General features: G+C 36.6%; 1 protein-coding gene across 1 annotated transcript in view; it reads left to right on the top strand.

Annotated features, from left to right (window-relative positions):
- Positions 1–19,155, top strand: part of ZC3H8 (zinc finger CCCH-type containing 8) — a 31,614-nt gene extending 12,459 nt beyond the window's left edge. Inside the window, exons 4-9 of the mRNA XM_073897397.1 lie at positions 797–930; positions 2,548–2,670; positions 3,085–3,198; positions 4,778–4,885; positions 6,426–6,475; positions 17,261–19,155. Coding sequence (XP_073753498.1) covers positions 797–930; positions 2,548–2,670; positions 3,085–3,198; positions 4,778–4,885; positions 6,426–6,455 — 509 coding nt within the window. The 3' untranslated portion in view covers positions 6,456–6,475; positions 17,261–19,155. The remainder of the gene's footprint in view (positions 1–796; positions 931–2,547; positions 2,671–3,084; positions 3,199–4,777; positions 4,886–6,425; positions 6,476–17,260) is intronic.
- Positions 19,156–19,365: the final 210 nt, after the last annotated feature.

The following is a 19,365-nucleotide window of genomic DNA, read 5'->3' as shown; positions in this document are numbered from 1 at the left end:
GGATCTTTACATCAGATGTGAGCTTGCATGGCCTGAGACGCCCACTCTGTGCACCGCCCCCCCCACCCCAATCCGGACATTCCATGTACAAATGGATAGTTTACAGGAGGGTTATCAAGGGCCATGACTGCTTTGAAAGGGAGAATGCTAAATTCTTGGCCTCTGCACATATGAAGGACAAGATATGCCTGTCTGTATTGCTGTCAGTTTAGAGAGGAATTGACTTAATGTCTGCTACAGTGGTGTGTCAGACTCTATATTCTTTTAGATTACTAAAATATGTTCTTTTAGATTACTTAAATGAAACTTAGTCATAGATATGAAGACAGATGACAACTACAGATGAAATTTATCCTCTTGTTTTACTGCCTTTTGTTTTTTTAAATACTCTTACTTTATTTTCTAACGTAATCTCTACACTCAGCGTGGGGCTCAAACTCACAACCCGGGGTCAAGAGTTGTCTGCTCTACTGACTGAGTCGGCTGGGCTCCCCTTTATAAAGTGTTTTCAGTGGAAATTCTGACAGTAGTATGTGAGGTCATTCTAAACATTTGAAGCTTTTGCTGCTATAGTGCTATGGCAATTCCTAATTAGCTCCATTATACTCTGAACCTTCCAGAAGGATCTGACTTGTGGCAAGCAAGACTCGGACGCTTACCAGACTGAGCCACCCAGCGCCCCTGTAGAGTATACTTTAGAGTAAACTGCTGTTGTGCCTTCATGTTCTCATAAATTAAACTTTTAACACTTAGTGTGTAAGATTTAAACACATCAAATTAACTTTCTTGTTTTTAGCTGTTAAACAAAAAAATAAAAACCTTAAAGCTGTTCAGAAAAATGGTAAACAGAAGAAAATGAAGCGGAAATGGGCTGGCGCTGGACAGAAAGGATCAAACGCTTCACTGCGGAACAGTGGCTCGCAGGAACAGGTACAAGAGTGTAGACATGCAGGAGGACACCTGCGTGCTGCAGAATTTTTATCTTACACCTCAGTGACGAGCCACAAAACGAGGGTTCTCTGATGGTGAAAAATCTCCTCACCATCAGTGGGCTCTCCACGTTCTTCTTTGTCACTGTCGCCGCTACCTTCCTTCTCGCCCGTTAGCTGCCAGCACCTGTGTTAAGCCTTAGTGTTGTACCTGTCTACCTGACTACATGCACACAAGTCCCTTGATTTTGGAGTGTTGTACTGTCAGCGGCTGGGAAAACAGGGGAAGCAGGGAGAAGATAAAGTGGCCAAGAGAACTCTTCAGAAGTCACAGAGTCTTACAGAGTTTCTACTGTTGCGGTCCTTGTGGAAATTAAAAATGAATATTTCTGAGCAGTGACCTTACAAAACACCCCCACCCACCTGGTATTTTGATTTTGCTCTGTAGAAGTTCTTCTTCCTTAGTCTGTAGATGTATTCAAGATAGGACAGTAAGGACTGTGCTTTTCTGAGGGCTTCTAAACTAACTTTTTTTGTTAGACTTGGTCCAGAAGACAAGAGTTAGGAGTGGTAAAACATTAGAAAGATCAGATAGTATAGATTAAAGCATATCTATATAAAATCTTGCCCTGCTTCCATATTTTACAAATGAGGACTCTGAAACCTTGGGGGTTCAGGTAACTGCTCGGAGTCACACAGGGCCAGGCCACAACTGGATCTTTATTTCCTGACCCCGTCAGTATTCCCTGTGATTCATTTGGTTTACATCGACTCAAATGATTATTCAGCTGACCGCCCTTTTACATGAGGAACGGATTGTAAACATGTGTGTTAGAATTTAATAACATAGTCAAATAAAACTAAAGATTTACACTGACACGTCTTTATTAGACACATAATTTTGATGGTGTTTAAGTGGAGATTTGACATTATTACCAAGTAGATCACGTAAATGTAGTCAGGTCCCTTCTTTGCACATACTGAATTCCTAAAACTATTCAGAAATTTGGTGTGCAAAAGCTATAAATTGTACACAAGTTAACACACTAAAAATTGTTTATGTTTCTAAAAAGCTAAAATGTATTAGGAAATTCCTCTCTTGTTTTTATATAAAAGTCACCTTTTGTTTTTATATCTGTTGCCATCTTTGAGGTTATATTTGTAGTTATGTTTGTTAACTTGAGCTGGTTATTATTCCCTGCTCTCACTCAGTGAGCATCTCATTGAAATTAAGGAGCACGCTGCTTTTGGTTCACCTTATGGTTTCCAGTTTTGTCTCTGTTGTTCTCAAGAGCCTCATTCCTAGACTTTGGTTTTTATCACAAGTAGTAGCACTTTCATTTTTAAAATTTTTTTATCCAGTTTTTAAAAATAAGGGCAAAGTACAATGAAATATTCAAATTGCACAAACACTAATATTCAATGCTGGAATGCTGTTATAATTGGCAGAATATTTATTTTTGAACTGATGTGCAAAAGTTCAAATCTTACAAATGAAGGCCAATTTAGAAGAGTCACTTTTTAATGTTTTAAAGGTGGTTAAAATAATTTTTTGCAATGGAATAAAATATTTAAATTTCTTTTTCTCTCATTTAGTTCTTTGTTTTTGTTTTCAAAGGATGATAAACCTAAAGAGAAGCAGCAGCATGTGAGAATGAGTCAGGGATTCATCAACCAACATACAGTGGAACGCAAGGGGAAACAAATTTGTAAATATTTTCTTGAAAGGAAATGTATTAAGGTATAAAAAAACTGTAAGCAAAAATATACTAAAATGTAAAGTATAGCAAAAATGTACTAAAGCCAACTCCTGTTTCCATTGGATAGTCTAAAAGCATACCTGTACACTTTTTAACTGTTTCCTTCTAGAAAAGGTTTGACTAGAAAACTTTATTCAAATATTCTTTTATGTTTAAGAAAGATACTTTTTAAAAAATGCTTTGTGTTAAAAATGTTTAGGACTTAACAAGATTTTAAGCAGATATGTGTGGTGTGGTTATAAGATAACTTTAAGAATTAGATTGTGGTAAAAAAAAAGTTTTATACTTTAGTGTTTCTAAGACTTTCTGGAATCATTTGCTTATCTTAAGTTTAGTAAGAATCGAATGACTTAGCTTTGAGAAATAATGGCTTTTCCTTCTTCCTTTTGGCCCAGGGAGACCAGTGTAAATTTGATCATGATGCAGAGATAGAGAAGAAAAAGGAAATGTGTAAATTTTATGTACAAGGATATTGTACCAGAGGGGAAAACTGTCTGTATTTGCATAATATCCTTTATCACAAGGTATAATAACTTTACTTTTTCTAAATATTTACTTGAACATTTTAAATATGTATAATTTTGAATGAAACCTATGTTTTAGCTATGGTAAAATTATGTTATCCATGCCCAACTCAATATCAAAGTGGTTAAATTGTATAGATTTTTTTTTTCCCCCATGAAAGAAAAGATGGATTCTTTAGTAATTCTCTCAAATGAAGATCCTTCACCTGGGTATTATAGCAGCAGGTTCAGGAGAGGGACCTATTCAGTCCCCAGAAAGACTGTCAGAATTTCTGCTGTGACATTAACTAATTGTATCTATAGTCATATAAACTACTTTGTTTTTGTTTTTTTTAATGATTTTTTAATTTTAATTTTTTTATTTTTTATTTTTATTTTTTTTAAGATTTTATTTATTTATTTATTCCTGAAAGACAGAGAGAGAGGCAGAGGGAGAAGCAGGCTCCCAAGGAGCAGGGAGCCCGATGTGGGACTCGATCCCAGGACCCTGGGATCATGACCTGAGCCGAAGGCAGACGCTTAACCATCTGAGCCACCCAGGCGCCCTAATTTTTATTTTTTTATTTTTAAAAGATTTTATTTATTTGAGAGAGAGAGAGACAGAGCGAGAGAGGGAACACAAGCATGGGGAGTGGGAGAGGGAGAAGCAGGCTTCCTGCTCAGCCGGGAGCTGGATGTGGGGCTGGATCCCAGGACCCTGGGATTATGACCTGAGCTGAAGGCAGATGCTTAACGACTGAGCCACCCAGGCACCCCTAAATGATTTTATTTTTAAGTAATCTCTACACCCAGTGTGGGACTCAAACTTAAAATTCCGAGATCAAAAATTGCAGGCTCTACTGATTGAGCCAGGTAGGTGCCTTCATATAAGCTACTTTGTTAAAAAAACAAAAAAAGAAGCAAGAATTGCGTAATTTGAGAGTACTTATTTTCTGTATATTCTGTACTGAATAGAGGTTAATTGTCCCTTAATTTGGAAAATAACCCTAACTCTTCAGTGCATATGGTATAGACATGTTGTAAAAACATGGAACATAAACGTTTTAGGGTAGTAGCACCTTTGGGCACCACAAAAGTTGTTTTCCTTCAGTGATTCAGTAGAAGGAATCTGAAATTCTAACTTGAGAGTTTTTTCCTAGAGAATAATATTGAAGTTGTTTAAATTGATCCTATTTTAAACGGCCTTATATCTGAAGGCTTCAGATTTGTAAGACCTATCATTGTTATTGACTTTAATTCCCCCACCCCAAAAGAATGCTTTAAAAATAATCACATTTCTTGATGTATTTAAAATGCACATCCTTTTCTTGTATCAGTGAAATATGCCTGTAGTTTATTATAAAAATGGTTATGAAGGAAAAGTATCCTATGATAGCCATTCAACTTGATTTATATAATTATAGATGTTTCATATAATTCAGTTAATAATCTATTGTCTCATATTTTAAATAGAGAATTTAGTGTTTCTGCTATTAGGAAAGACCTTTATATAGGGAAAATAAAGTCAGTAAATTAATAAATTATTGGATTAAAGTTGTTCTCTTCCTTAACATTTGGATTACATGAATATCCTTGCAAGTTTTACCATACAGGAACAAAATGTTATCAGGGTGAATATTGCAAGTTTTCACATTCTCCACTGACTCCTGAAACACAAGAATTGTTGGCCAAAGTAAGTACAATTTTAATTTTTGTTTTTCTTTTTTAAAGAATATATTTGAACTAAGGGTAAGAATTTTGAAAACACACTGTTTTTTAAGGTTACCATATGGGATATATTAGGACTGACAGTCTTAGAATTTAATTCCATTTAGAAAATTATTATTCATTTGTATATATTTTTTGTAGCTTAAAGGAAAATTTGTACTTATTGCTGGTGAAAACATTCCAGTTTATACTTATACAAGCAATAGGTATAAACATTTTTTTTTTAAAGATTGTATTTATTTATTTGAGAGGAGAGAGGGAAAGTGAGAGAGAGCATGAAGCGGCAGGGCGGGGGTGGAGGGGGAGTGGGGGTGGGCGGAGGGAGAGGGACAAACAGACTCCTTGCTGAGCAAGGAGCCCGATGCAGGGCTCAATCCCTGCATGACCTGAGCTGAAGGCAGACGCTTAACCGACTGAGCCACCCAGATGTCCCAAGCAATAGGTATAAATTGGAATGTTCTTCAAACCTTCAGTGTGTTAACAACCTTAGTAGCCAAGCTAACCAAAGGAAAACAGTAAATAGAAGAACTAGTACTCTTGTTACACTCTTAGAAGGAAAGCTAAGAATCTTTGGATGGCAAATATTTTTAGAGTTACATCAAAACATTCTCAAGTAGTTATTTCAAAAGTTTTCTTCACGGGGTGCCTGGGTGGCTCAGTCGGTTAGGCATTTGCCTTTGGCTTGTCATGATCCCAGAGTCCTGGAATCGAGCCCTGCATCAAGCCCCTGCTCAGCGGGGAGCCTGCTTCTCCCTCTCCCTCTGCCCACCTCCCCTCGTGCTTGCTCTCTCTCTCAAATAAATAAAATCTTAAAAAAAAAGTTTTCTTCAAATATTCTTTCAATGAGGATTAGATAATTGAAAAATAATAGTCATTTATATTCTTTCGTTTCCTATATGTTAGTTGGAATTAGTGTCTTCAAAATTTTTTTAAACTTTTTTTTTTTTTAAGATTTTATTTATTTGACAGAGAGAGACACAGTGAGAGAGGGAACACAAGCAGGGGAAGTGGGAGAGGGAGAAGCAGGCCCCCTGCAGAGCAGGGAGCCCGATGTGGGGCTCGATCCCAGGACCCTGCCCTGAGCCGAAGGCAGACGCTCAATGACTGAGCCACCCAGGCGCCCTAGTGTCTTCAAAATTAAATTGAAATATAAGTGAAAATAAAAGATTCTCCTGGAGCCAAGCCATATCATCTTGTGGCAGAAAGTTCTCTTGAGTGTATGCGAATACTAGAAAATCAAAGGTGCTTATTTCTGGGTATTTTTAGGTTGTAAAATTGAAGGCTTACCCTGGAATTAAAGTCATACCAATTATTTTGTTATTAGTATGAAATATATATGGAAAAAGATAGATGTAAAAGTCATCTTTCAGCCCTTATAGTAAATATTAGATGATTACTAGGATAAATAGTATTGGACTCACTAGACAATTACAAGAGCATTATGATGTACCTGAATTAGACATTGATACATAAAAATGATTGTGTGATTTTTTTTTTCATATTAGGTTTTGGATACTGAAAAGAAGTCATCATGAAAATAAAAGGCATAAAAAAGGTAAAATTAGCCCTTAGCACATTTCTTTTTTCTCTCAGAAACATCTCTAGAAGTTGGCTTGGAAACATAGGACTTTTCCATTTTCTAAAATAGAAATCTTTTTATCTTCCCCCACTAAAAAATTAAAAAATATTTGATACATATACATAGATAAATATGTCCGTCTCCTTGGACCTGCTTCCCTCTCTTGGTTTGTCACTATCTTTTGTATTTTTTTAAATTTTTTATTGTTATGTTAATCACCATACATTACATCTCTTTTGTATTTTTATTCTCTTTTGTTTCTTTGTAGGTTTACCAAATGTGTATGATGCACTAAATAGTGTATTTAGTTTTGCTTGTGTTTGGATTTTATTTAAACAGTTTGGATTTTATTTAAACAATAAATATTCTGTGTACTTATTGGTGACTTGCTGTTTTCACTCAACATTATACTTCTTTTGGGGGAGAGGGAGAGAGAGTGCGAGCAAGTGAGCAGGGGAGAGAGGCAGAGGGAGAGGGAGAGAATCCAAGCAGGCTCCATGCCCAGTGTGGAGCCCGATGCAGGGCTTGATCTCATGACCCTGAGATCATGACCTGAGGTGAAAGCAAGAGTAAGACACTGAACCGACTGAGCCACCCAGGTGCCCCTCAACATTATGCTTCTAAGATTTGTACATGTAGATGCACATAGCTCTTACTTATTAATTTATACTTTTATGTAGCATTTCATTCTATGAATATGTCAAAATTTATTTAGTCATTCTACTGATGAACATTTAGGTTATTTTCAATTTTTTAAATATGAAGTATTATAAATAGTTATATATGTCTTTTGATGTAAATGTGTGTGAGTTATTCTGGATATAAACCAGGGAGTAGAATTGTATCATCTTAAAATTTAAGATAATACCAATCTTTTCTAAAGTAGTTAGAACAGTTTATACTCCCCCGGACTGTGTGAAAGAACTCTTGTTGCTCTATACTTGCCGATACTTTGTATTGTCAAGACTTTCAGTTTATTGGGCATAAAAGTGATGTCACATAGCTTTTTTTTCATGAAATTCAGCATCTTTTCTTACGCTTACTAGCTTTGAGTTTCATTTTTGGTGAAATCCCTGTTAGTGTTTTTTGCTTATGTTTCTTTTTGGGCTGATCATTCTTTATAAATTGATTTTATGTATTCCTGATATAATCCTTTATGAGGTATGTGTGGCAGGTCTCCCATTTTGTGGGCTGTCTTTTCCGTTTTTCTGAAGTGCCTCAATGAGCAGAATTACTTCTTTTGGCAATCTTAAGTTTTGGAGTTTTGCTTTTTACATTTATTTTTTACTCCTTTGGAAAATGTATCAGTTAACACCATAATGGTGTTAACAACCAAAAGCCTCTCCCTAGCATATAAAAATAAACATTTCTTTTTCCATGCATCTGCAGATTGGCTGGCAGTAGTCCGGGCCTGTCTGGGCTGGCTTTGGCTGGGTTGGCTCTGCTTCATGAAACAGGTTGACTAGGATGGTTCTGCTCCACGTTGGTCTCAGTCCCCTCCTGGGACCAGTGGGCTAACTGGGATGTGTTCCTCTCGTGGCATTGACAGAAGCTCAAGGCTGTTTGCATCACGTTTACTCACAACCCATTGGCCTAAGTAAGTTACACAGCCAAGCCCAAAGTCAAGAAGTAGGGAAGTACACTCTACTTATACTTCCCCGTGGGAGGAACTGCTGAATTACATGAAAAAGAGGGTGGTTGCGGCTATAAGGAGAAAAGAATTAAGACTAATTGACTTCTTTTTGAATGGTATGTGGTAGGGACCTAATTTTTCCTCTTTCCATATACAGATAAGCAGCCTCCCTGCACCTCAACTGAAAAGACTGCCCTTTCCCCACTGGTCTGTAATGCCTGCTCCCTCTATTACATATGTTTCCTTCAAACAAAGATTGATTTCTGGGGTATCTTTTCTGCTTCATTTCTCTCTTTCTCTAATACTCTGTCTCAATTACTGGAACTTTACTGGATTTTATATAGTTTGATAGTTTAATGCTGTTCTTCATAAATGCCTTGGTTATTTTGGGCCCTTCTTAAAAAATTTTTTTTGGTAAGATTTTATTTCTTTATCTGAGAGAGAGACAGAGCACAAGTTGGGGGGGGGGACAAGCAGACTCCTTGCTCAGCGAGGAGTCCAACACGGGGCTTGTTCCCAGGACCCCGAGATCATGACCTGAGCTGAAGGCAGACGCTTAACCAACTGAGCCACCTAGGCGCCCCTATTTTGCACCCTTTACTTTGCTACGGTTTTCCCTTAATACTTTTTGGTAAATTTACAACATTGCATGACATCACCATATCCAATTTTAGAATGTTCTTGACACCCACAAAAAAGATCCTTTGTACCCATTTTCATTCACTCCCCAATCCCATCTCCAGTCTCCTTTCTGTCTCTAGATTTGCCTTTTCTGGGCATTTCATATAAATTTCAGTATGTGGTCTTTTGTCTGGCTCTTCATATAATATAATATTTTTGAGATTCATCCATGCCTTATAGATCACTAATTTTTTTAATAATTGCCCCATTATTCCATTGTATGGTTAGGGATTTCTGGGTACTATGGTAAAATATATGTTTAACTTTTTAAGAACTGTGACATTGTTTTCCAAAAACGACGGCATCATTTTGCATTCTAGACAGCAAAGTAAGAAGATTTTAGTTTCTCCACATCTTCACCCACACTTGTTACTGTCAGTTGTATCTACTATGTTTGTAATTTGCATTTTTTCTAATGATTAATGGTGTTAAGCATCTTTTCATGTGCCATTGGTCAGTTCAGATCTTTACCTATTCTGTAATTGGGTCATCATCTTACCATTGAGTTGTAAGAGTTCTTTGTTGGATAAAAGTCCATTATCACATATGATTTAGAAATATTTTGTCCCAATATATGGCTTTGTCTTTTTGTCCTAATTTGTGCTTGCCTTTTTAAAATAGTATCTATTGAGGCATGAACATTTTAATTTTGATGCAATAAGTTTATAATTTTTTTATGGATCACGCTTTTGATGTTGTATCAAAAAATTCTGTGTCTAACATAAGATCACAAGATTTGCTTTTATGTTTTCTGCTAAAAATTTGTATAGTTTTAGTTCTTATATTTATGTCTGTGATTCCTTTTTGAGTTACTTCTTGGAAAAGTATGAGCTAAGGATCTAAATTTTTCTTTTTGCATATAGATAGCCAGTTGCCCCAGCTCCATTTTAAAAAAAGATTACCGGGGTGCCTGAGTGGCTCAGTTGGTTAAGCAACTGCCTTTGGCTTAGGTCATGATCCTGGAATCCCAGGATCGAGTCCCGCATCAGGCTCCCTGCTCAGCAGGGAGTCTGCTTCTCCCTCTGATGCTCCCCCCTCTCATGTGCTCTCTCTCCATCTCTCATTCTCGCTCTCTCAAATTAAAAAAAGATTACCCTTTCTCCACTGAGTTGCCTTGGCACCTTTGTCAGAAATCAGTTGTCTATAAATGTAAGAATTTCTTTCTGGGGCACCTGGGTGGCTCAGTCGTTAAGCGTCTGCCTTCGGCTCAGGTCATGATCCCAGGGTCCTGGGATCGAGTCCCACATCGGGCTCCCCACTCAGCGGGAAGCCTGCTTCTCCCTCTCCCACGCTCCCTGCTTGTGTCCCCGCTCTCGCTGTCTCTCTCTCTCTCTCTTAAAAAATAAAAAAATCTTTAAAAAAAAAAAATTTCTTTCTGGACTTTCAGTTGTGTTCTGTTGCTTTATATGTTTACCTTTGTATGTTATATGTTATGCTCTGTATGTTTACCTTTACATGCTGTCACACTATCTTGTGATAGTGTCTTGTGATTACTATAGCTTTATACTAAGCGTTTTTAAAATAAGGAAACATAAGCTGTCAGTTTTATTCACCTTTTCAAAGATTGTTTTAGCTGTTTGGTGTCTTTTGTTTTTCCATATAAATTTTAGAATCAGCTTGTAAATTTCTGCAAAAAACCTATGCTGGGATTTTGACAGTTTGCATTGATCTGTGGAGAATTGCCACGTTCTGTGAATATGGGATGTATCTCAATTTATTTAGATCTTTAATTTGAGTTTTGTAGTTTTCAGTGTATAGTATGTTGTTTACACTTCTTTTGTTAAATTTTTTTCCTCTTTGATGCTGTTGATGAAAGGAATGTTTTTTAAACTTCGTTTTTGGATCATACATTCATAGTGTAGAGAAAGAGAACTAATTTTTGCATTTTGATCTTGTTTTCTGAGACTTTTCTGAACTCATTTTTTAGCTCTATAGGTGTATATGTTTTCCTTAGGAATTTCTACATATTTTCTGAAAAATAAAGACAGTTACTTCTCCTTTCTAATCTGGGTGCCTTTTATTTCTTTTTCTTGAGTGATTTCACTGGCTCAAACCTCCTATGCAAAGTTAAATAGAAGGGACAACAGATATCATTGACTTTTTCCTGATACTAGGCAAAAAGCATTCAGTCCTTCACCACTGTGTATGATTCAGCTGTAGATTTTTCAAGATACTCTTCACTGGTTTGAGGAAGTTCCCTTCTATTCTTATTTTTTCAAGAGCTTTTATCTTGGATGGGTGTTGGGTTTTGTCAAATGTGTTTTCTGTATCTACTGAGATTCTCATATCATTTTTTCCCTTTATCCTATTAATATGATGTACTACAATATTAAACATATTCAAATGTTAAACCAGTCTTGCATTCTTGAGACAAGTCCCACTTGGTCATGGTGTATAACCTGTTTTGAATAGTTTTGGATTTGGTTTGCTAATAATTTATGAAGGAGTTTTATTCTATTCATGTATAGCTTTCTTTTATGATGTCTTTTTCTAGCTTTGATAGCAGGGTAATACTGGTTTCCTCGAGTGAATTGAGAGGTGTTTCTTCTTCCTTTATTTTCTGGAAGAGTTTTTGAAGGATTGATACTATTTCTTCTTTAAATGTGTGGTAGAATTCACCAGTGAAGACACCTGAGGCTGAGCTTTTCTTTAACAGAAGATTTTACTTAACTGATTCAATTTCTTTCCTTCTTATAGGTTTATTCAAGTTTTCTTTCTTGAGTCAGTTTTGGTAATTTGTATCTTCCTATTAATTTTGCCATTTCATCTTAGTTGTCTACTTTGTTGGCATGAATTTGTCCATAGTACTGTTTTATAATCCTTTTGATTTCTATATCAAGAAGATTTTTGTATCAAGAAGAGATTTCTGTGTCAGTAGTTTTGAGTTCTGTAAAATCAAGAAGAGATTTCTGTGTCAGTAGTTTTGAGTTCTGTATCATAGTGATGTCCCCTTTTTTCTCATTTTGGTCCTTTTGAGTACCTTTTTTTCTTGGTCAGTGTAACTAAATGTCTGTTTTGTTGATCTTTCAAAGAACCAACTTAGGTTCATTGATTATTTTTTTTTTATTGATTTCCACTCAATTTTTATTTACTTCCTTCCTACTGGTTGCTTTCTGTTTCGTTTGCTGCTATGTAGATTTTAGAGTCAGTTTGCCAAATCCCTCTTCCCCAGAAAAGCAAAACAAAAACAAATGCTTTGGGGGTTTTTTATTGGAATTTCTTTAGCTGTATGTATCAGTTTGGAAACAATTGACAGCTTTTTGAGAGTGAGTTCTTCAGTCCATGAATATGTTGTCTATAGCCTTTTAAATGTCTTTTTGTTAAAGTTATCATTTTCCCCAGTGGGCCTACACATTTTTGTTATATTTTTTTTTCTTAAATACTTTATAATTTTGGATGTTATTCTCATATTTTTATTTATTTTTATTTTTTTTAAAGATTTCATTTATTTGACAGAGAGAGACTGAGAGAGGGAACACAAGCAGAGGGAGTGGCAGAGGGAGAAGCAGGCTCCCCACTGAGCCTGATGCGGGGCGCAATCCCAGAACCCTGGGATCATGACCTGAGTGGAAGGCAGATGCTTAACGACTGAGCCACTCAGGCGCCTCCTCACTCATGTTTTTAAAGTTGATTTTTCTGAATTGATTTAGCAACTTTGCTAATTTCTCTGCTAAATTTGATAATCTGAGTAAGTTTTTCTGTAGACATATCATCTGCATATAATGATTTTTATTCCTTGTGCAGTTCTTATTTTATTTTCTTGTGTTGTTGACTAAGGCCTTAATAGTACCAGATTTAGAAAATCAACTATATTGAAGTATACATTACATATAATGCACTCATTTTAAGCGTACAGTTCAGTTACATTAAGTATATTCACACTGTTTTGCATCCAATCTTCAGAACTTTTTTATCTTGCAAAACTGAAACCCTGAGCCCATTAAACAGTAACTACCCACTCCCTCCCTCCCCTATGCCCTTGGCAACCACCATTCTCCTTTATGTCTCTGTGATTTTGATGACTTCGGGTACCTCATGTAAGTGGAATCCTCGAGTATTTGTCTTTTTTGACTGGCTTATTTCACTTAACATAATGCCCTCAAGGTTCATTAATGCAGCATGTGTCAGAATGTCCATCCTTTTTCAGACTGAGTAATATTCCATTATATGTATCTACCACATTTTGCTGAACCATTCATCTGCTGATGGTTACTTGAGTTGCTTCCATGTTTTAACTATTGTGAATAATGCTGTTATGAACATGAGGTACAAATATCTTTTTGAAAATCTCCTTTCAAGACACCTGGGTGGCTCAGTCAGTTGGGCTTCTGCCTTCAGTTCAGGTCATGATCTCAGGGTCCTGGGATTGAGTCCTACATCATGCTCCCTGCTCAGCAGGGAATCTTGCTTCTCCCTCTGCCTGCAGCTCCCCCTGCTTGTGCTCTCTCTCTTTATAAATAGATAGTTAGATAAAATCTTTGAAAATCTCCTTTCAATTTTGGATTTATACCGGACATAGAATTGTTGGGCCATGTGATAATTCTGTTCTTAATTTTTTGAGGAACCACCATACTGTTTCCATAGTAGCTGTACCATTTTACATTCTCACCAGAAATACACAGGATTCCAATTTCTCCACATTCTCACCAACACTTGTTACTTTCTTTTTCTTTTTTTTATTTGATAGTAGCCATCCTAATGGGTATGAGGTAGTAGGCATCTCATTGTAGTTGTGATTTGCATTTACCTAATTAGTGATGTGCATCTTTTCATGTGCTTAATGGCCATTTGTATATCATCTTTGGAGAAATCCAAAGACTATTCAAGTCCTTTGCACAATTTTGAATAGGCACCTGGGTGGCTCAGATGGTTAAGTGACTGCCTTCGGCTCGGGTCAGGATCCCGGAGTCCTGGGATCAAGTCCCACATCGGGCTCCCTGCTCAGCAGGGAGCCTGCTTCTCCCTCTGACCCTCTTCCCTCTCATGCTCTCTCTCTCTCATTCTCTCTCTCTCAAATAAATAAATAAAATCTTAAAAAAAAATAAAAAAATGAATAGGGTTTTTGTTGTTTTAGGGAGTTCTCTGCATATTCTGGATTTTAATCACTTAGGATATATATGCCTTGCAAATATTTTCTCCCATTCTATAGGTTGCCTTTTCACTCTTGATAGTGTCCTTTGATGTACAAGTTTTTAAAATTTTCATGAAATCCAGTTTGTCTTTCTTTTTCTTGTGCTGCCTGGGCCTTTGGTCTCATATTCAAGAAATCACTGCTGAATCCAGTGTTGTCAAACTTGTATCCTTTTTTTCTAAAAGTTTTATAGTTCTGTCTCTTAGTTTAAGTCTTTAATTCATTTTGAGTTGATTTTTGTATGCAGTGTTTGGGAAAGGTTCCAACTTCATTCTTTTACACTTGGATATCCAGTTTTGCCAGCCTGTGATTTCCGCATTGAATGGCTTTGGCACCCTTGTCAAAAATTATTTGATTGTGTATGGGAAGGTTTATTTCTGGGCTCTGTATTCTATTCCATTGGTCTTACATGTTTGTCTTTATGCCAATACCATACTGTTTGATTACTGTAGCTTTATAGTCAGTTGTGAAATTTATTTGTTAATTTTATTTTTTTTATTTTAAAGATTTTATTTATTTGAGAGAGAGAAAGAAAGAGCATGAGAAGGGAGAGGGTCAGAGGGAGAAGCAGGCTCCCCACTGAGCTGGGAGCCTGATGTGGGACTCGATCCCAGGACTCTGGGATCATGACCTGAGCCAAAGGCAGTCGCTTAACCAACTGAGCCACCCAGGGGCTCTCAGTTGTGAAATTTAGAAGCGTGAGCCTCAGCTTTGTTCTTTTCAAGATTATTTTGGCTCTTTGGGGCCTATTGAGATTCCATATGAATTTTAGGATAGATTTTTGTTTCTGCAAAAATGTCATTGTGATTTGATAGTGAATGCATTGAAGTTGTAGATCACTATTGACAACTATGTCAAGTCTTTCCAGTTCATGAACATGGGATGTTTTTCCATTTATTTATGTCTTTATCTTCTTTCAGAAATGTTTTGTAGTTTTCATTGTACAAGTCTTTCACCATCTTGGTTAAGTTGATTCCTAAGAATTTTACTCTTTTTGAGGTATAGTAAATGGAATTATCTTCTTGACTTCCTTTTCAGATTGTTTATTATTAGTATATAGAAATGCAATTGATTCTTCTGTGTTGACTTTATATCCTACTGGTTTGTTGAATTCATTTATTCTTTTTTTTAAGATTTTATTTATTAGAGAGCATAAGAGGGGAGAGGGTCAGAGGGAGAAGCAGACTTCCCGCTGAGCAGGGAGCCCGATGCGGGACTTGATCCTGGGACTCTGGGATCATGACCTGAGCCGAAGGCAGTTGCCCAACCAACTGAGCCACCCAGGCGCCCTTCATTTATTAGTTCTAACAGAATTTTTGTGGAAGCTTTAAGGTTTCCTGTGTATAGATCATAGATTCTACATATAGATTAGAGATATATAGATGAATGTTTTTTTTTTTAAAGATTTTTTTTATTTATTTGACAGAGAGAGACACAGCCAGAGAGGGAACACAAGCAGGGTGAGTGGGAGAGGGAGAAGCAGGCTTCCTGCAGAGTAGGGATCCCAATGCAGGGCTCCATCCCAGGACCCTGGGATCATGACCTGAGCCGAAGGCAGATGCCTAACGACTGAGCCACCCACGTGCCCCTAGATGAATGTTTTCTTAACATGATAAAATATATTATACCTTAATAAGAAAAATGAGCACCATACTTAATGGGGAAACAGTGGAGGCATTTCCACTAGAAGAGTTTATGTCTACTGGGACTGTCTAGTTTCTGAAAGTTGAATAGAATTCCCCTCTGAAAACATCTGTATCCAGTGCTAGTGTCATTTAAGAATGTCCTTGATGAAACAGTAAAAATTATTAATGTTGTTAAACCTTTATTCTTGATATATGTCTTGTCAGTATTATGTATAGCAAAATGGGAAGATGTATAAAGTAGTTCTACGTACTCAATGGTATTCTCAAGGAAAAACATTTGTGTGCTTTTATCTTAATTGCAAGCTAAATTGCATAGCTCTATTTTTTCATGAATACTCGAAAGAACAACTGAGGGGCAAACTTTTTTTCAGATGTGGATGTTTGGCAGGCACTTTTTCAGAAATGAATGAAATGACCCCATTACTTCAAGGAAAATAACTGAAAATACTTGTTATCAATGATAAAATTCTGGCTTTTGAGCAAAAATTATAATTTTGGAACATTTGATCTGTCTCTGTGAGCTTGAAAGTTTTCTTATACTTTTGGTCAGATTGGTTGGTGATATTAAGGACTAGTGATATTTTAAATGTGGTGTTTTAAATAATGTATAATGAAACATTTGAAAGGTATGCATAAATTAGTAAGCTAATATTTCCAAATAAATAATGCATGGTGTTACAAAATTATGCATGAGTTAAACATCCATTCAACCTACAATATAGATTACTGGGTTTTAATATAATGGTACAAGAAGTTCCTTTTGGTTTCAGATTTTATATTGCAACTGGAAATCTGGTTGCATTTGTTTTAGTATTTATTTGCCCACCACTTTGTTTTTTAGCTTTTTGAATAAGTTTTAGCCTTTCTTATATGGAGTATATAGTTGGGTTTTGTTCTGTGAGCCAAACATAAAATCCTTTGCTTCTTTTGATAAGTGAATTAAGCCCATTCACATTTATTGAAATGACTGAACATTTGGGTTAGTTTCTTACATTTTGTATTATAGTTACTGTGTAAATTATGTTACATTTGTGTGTTTTCCCTCTATGATGCATTTTCTTTTTTGCTCTTTTATAAATTTTGCTTTCTTCATCTCATTTTTATTTTTATTATTTAAAGATTTTATTTATTTGACAGAGACACAGCAAGAGAGGGAACACAAGCAGGGGGAGTGGGAGAGGGGGAAGCAGGCTTCCTGCCGAGCAGAGAGCATGATGTGAGCCTCGATCCCAGGACCCTGGGACCATGACCTGAGCCGAAGGCAGACGCTTAACGACTGAGCCGCCCAGGCGCCCCTCTTCATTTCATTTTTATTCTTTTTGTTCTTTTTCCACTTTTTTATCCAATAAACCTTATTAAGTTTCCCTTAAAATCTGTCCTGCTTTGTAATATAGTCTACATTTTTGACATGATCCTCCTTTTTGTATCATTTCTGACTTCAGTCAACTCTTGTCTGATTACTTGCATTTTTTTGCTCAGTTTTTGTCTTAGTTTTTGAATTTCAATCCAGGTGGTTTTTTCATATTCCTAAACAGGGATATTTAATTCAGTTTGGATTTTTGTGTTACAGTTTTCTGCTGCTGCATGGTTTTTGGGGGGGGAATGGAGTAGGGGTGGCCAAGTTGGTAATTTGTACTGGCTGATGTGTTTTTGTTGTTTTTTTCCTGTAGTTTTGTACAGATGAAGAATGCTTATGCCTACGCCTGTTGAAGACTGCGGATTTGGAATGGTTTACAAGAGTCCTCATTTAAAGCGCCCTCTTGTGTCATTGTGATGTTGTGCATCTTCTTTAATGGATGGTGCGGAGGGGACAGAATCTAGTGTGCAAGTGAGGGAATTAGTCTGCACCAAGATGTTCCAGCCAGTGGAACAGGAGAGGAACATCTATGGCAGGGATGCTGGCTGGTAGGTCACTGTTGTGCTAGTAAATTGCAGAAGTCTTTTCTGATTGAGTTTTGTCACTAAAATAGGAAGCAAGGTTAGGCTGAGAATGGATGAAGAGGTGTAAGAGATTGAAGAGAGAAAACTGTTAGGTTTCTCTAAGAAGACGTTGGGATAATAGGTAGATGATGACTATATGGTTAGATCTTTTCGTATCATTAAATACATTTGCAACATTTTTATGGTTGCTCACAATTTTGTTTTATGTCTTAAATTATGGTTTTGTGATTTTTTTTTAAACCACTTCCCAGTTTTTTCCAATTTCTTACTATTGTAAATAAAACGGAACAGTCTCTTGCTATGCCATTCCTACACTTGGAGTTCTTAACTTTTTTGTTGTTAAAACATGAGAATGGTTATCTTTCTCATTGGTTCATAAACTGTAGTGAGATTGTACACGTGTGTAAAATGTAAATTTTAAAAAAGTGTGATGCTATCTTTAAAACAATAGTCAAAGACAAAATTCTCCAAGCACAAATCATGAGATTCTAAATACGCACTTTTACATAGTGGTACTGATTATTATTAGAACAATACTGTAAGACTGAAACTGTCATCATCGTTTTATTGCCGAGAAGAGTAATAGTATCACTGACTCGCTGTATACAGAGTATACCAAAAGTAGCAAATTCTTAGCAAAGTTCTGTTTGAAACTATGAGTCAGTTACTTTCCTCGTAACCTAATCCTGCTAAAGCGAGAAAGGGAATTGTGTATACTGCAAGCAGAGGTTTATCACACAAGACAGTAGTTCCTGGGCCCTTAGCATCGGGAGTCTATGAGCTAAGAGTGAGTCACCTCTTCATGCCCCACTGCTGTCTGCCACGTTGATTGGCTCACTCCCTGGCAGTGGCTAGGGAGGAGGGCAAGACAGTACACTAGAAGCTGCCAGAGGAAGTCACAGAGGAGAGAGGCTGAGTTGATATTTCACAGGATCCATTACAAAAGTCTTCAATAATTTAATGAAATTGCACAAAGGAATGATTATATAACCTGTAGAATTTATACTTTGTACCCTTTAAACATCACATACAATTCAAAGGATTTCCAGATCCTGCCATAGCTCATAATTAGAGAAGGTCAATTTTATGGCAGACCTGTATGTAAGCTAACATTGGTCAGCAATAAGCGAGCACTCATGCACACTTACCATCCGTGGGCACTGTGCTATTTTATTTAATACTGTTTAACTTTCTTATTTAAGCTATATTCCTCTTTGAGATAGATAATGGAATCAATGACCTAGAAAAGGGAATAAATAGGAACATTTACTTTCTAATTTTTTTATTTCCATGAACCTTGAAAATACTTATATTTGATCTTCTATGACAGTTTAACAATTTATTTCCTTATAATGTTACCTCTAGTACCGTTCAATACTGATGAGGTCTAAATGTTTACCTGTAAAGTTCATGTATAAGAAAAAAACAATTTTATATTCCAAGGGGCACTACCCATCTCACTAGTAAACTTAGTGACCAAGCAGAGGGACGCCTGGGAGGCTCAGTCGTTAAGCGTCTGCCTTCGGCTCAGGTCATGATCCCAGGGTCCTAGGACCAAGCCCCGCATCTCGCTCTCGCTCTCTCTCAAATAAATAAGTAAAATCTTAAAAAAAAAAAAAAAAAAGACCAAGCAGAGGTTTGAGGGACTGAGAAGTCAGAGAAGTTAAAAAAAAAACTCTTACTTTACAACTCTTTTTTTTTTTTTTAAGATTTTATTTATTTATTTGACAGAGAGAGACACAGTGAGAGAGGGAACACAAGCAGGGGGAGTGGGAGAGGGAGAAGCAGGCTTCCCTCCTGCTCCCGCAGGGAGCCCTATGCAGGGCTCGATCCC

Source organism: Callorhinus ursinus, unplaced genomic scaffold (genome assembly GCF_003265705.2).
Source record: "Callorhinus ursinus isolate GAN/ISIS: 27379988/994484 unplaced genomic scaffold, GSC_fseal_2.0 scaffold10, whole genome shotgun sequence".
In the NCBI taxonomy this organism is placed as follows: Eukaryota; Metazoa; Chordata; class Mammalia; order Carnivora; family Otariidae; genus Callorhinus; species Callorhinus ursinus.
This window is presented reverse-complemented; position numbering and strand designations above follow the sequence as displayed.